The 1,575-nt window shown below is 39.6% G+C and overlaps 1 protein-coding gene across 1 annotated transcript; it reads right to left on the bottom strand.

The window, feature by feature from the left end:
* Nucleotides 1-772: 772 nt before the first annotated feature.
* LOC111380574 lies at nt 773-1,156 on the bottom strand (the record flags this gene model as incomplete). The annotated part of the gene is made up of 1 exon (XM_023004177.1): nt 773-1,156. A coding segment is annotated over one exon (384 nt), but the record flags the coding sequence as incomplete, so codon positions are not given.
* Nucleotides 1,157-1,575: the final 419 nt, after the last annotated feature.

Raw genomic sequence — 1,575 nt, 5'->3', positions numbered from 1 at the left:
CACTTGGAGTCTTGATAGTGTGATGAATTGTGCAATTGATTGTTTTGAGCGTGTTGATTGGTGTGTTAGGTGTGTGAGTTTCTTGTGTTTATGAGATAAAGAGAGTTGTGCGAGAGAATGAGTGTTTTGTGTGTGTGTGTGTGTGTGTGTGTGTGGTGCATGTTTTTAATTTAAAAACTGAAATTTTTTTCCGTATATGCTCTATGCGACCCCATAGAGTAACAGGTCAGGGCCATGTATATGCGGCCGCATAGACTAAACGTCCCAAAATATATATATATTTTTTAAATAAACTTGAAAAGGTACCAACACTTCTGACTTCTAAAAACACAACTCGACTCACATCTCCTCAAAATATTTGGTTTTCGATAGTAAATTTGACCCGGCTTTTCACATCCCCAACGATAACTTTTGAAACTATTTTAACAACATGGGGTATGTGCCGGCTAATGGACTTAGTACCAAAAACAATTTTTGAATTAAGTTCAAACCACGCTCTCGAACGTTTTATGAAAAATGACTGTGTGCCTCAAAATGCGTGAATGTCACATCCAATCTCTCAACAACAACTTCTACCAATCTTAACTCGTGCTCAATGCCTAGGGACTCGTGTGGATAGTACTTAGCCTCATACATAGATGATCGATGACTTACTGACTAAAAAATTCCTAAGCTAATGCAAAAAAAGCAAAATAAATGAAAAGGGATGTGGTGGGTAGCCTACCGCCCATCACTAGTTTATAGTCGATAGCTCGATTTTTTCACTTCTGCTTTAATTAGGTGACCGGAGTTGAACGGTGAATTTTTGCTTAAAGAAGTTATCGCCACAGTAGTATTTCAACATTTGCCCATTAACTGTAAATGTGCTTTTTGTTTCATGGCTAACCTGTATGGCTCTATATGGAAGAACTTTAGTGCCAGTGTGGGGACCCGACCACCTTGACCTTAATTTTCCAGAGAACAGCTTGAGTCTCGAGTTATATAACAGAACTTTCTGTCTTACTTCAAACTCTCGCCTCTGAATATGTAGGTCATGGCACCTTTTGGCGCATTCTTTAATAAACTTCGAGTTTTCATATGCTTCCATCCTGAGTTCATCTAACTCATTGAGCTGCAATAAACGCTTTTCACCAACGGTTTTCAAATTCATGTTCAACTGTTTCATAGCCAAGTATTCCCAATGTTCTATCTCCAGTGGGAGGTGGCACGCTTTTCCAAAAATTAGACGAAATGAAAACATGCCTATCGGTATCTTAAATGCTGTCCTATATGCTCACAATGCATCGTCCAACTTTTTAGACTAGTCCTTTCGAGAGGAATTCACTGTAACCTCTAATATTCTCTTCACCTGTCGATTGGACACTTCGACTTGCCCGTAGGCTTGTGGATGATATGGGGTTGCTACGCGGTGTTTAACCCTATATTTACTCAATAATTGCTCAAATTGGCGATTGCAAAAGTGTTTGCCCCTGTCACTATTCTGGTCGGTATTAGTTCATTCTTCTCATTTGGCACCGCTGTTATTCCACCTTTCTTTAGCACCACCTAAACTTGGCTAGTCCATGCACTGTCTGG

Source organism: Olea europaea, unplaced genomic scaffold, assembly GCF_002742605.1.
Source record: "Olea europaea var. sylvestris unplaced genomic scaffold, O_europaea_v1 scaffold21693, whole genome shotgun sequence".
Taxonomy (NCBI): Eukaryota; Viridiplantae; Streptophyta; class Magnoliopsida; order Lamiales; family Oleaceae; genus Olea; species Olea europaea.
The sequence above is the reverse complement of the archived record's forward strand: the minus strand, read 5'-3'. Positions and strand labels throughout refer to the sequence as shown.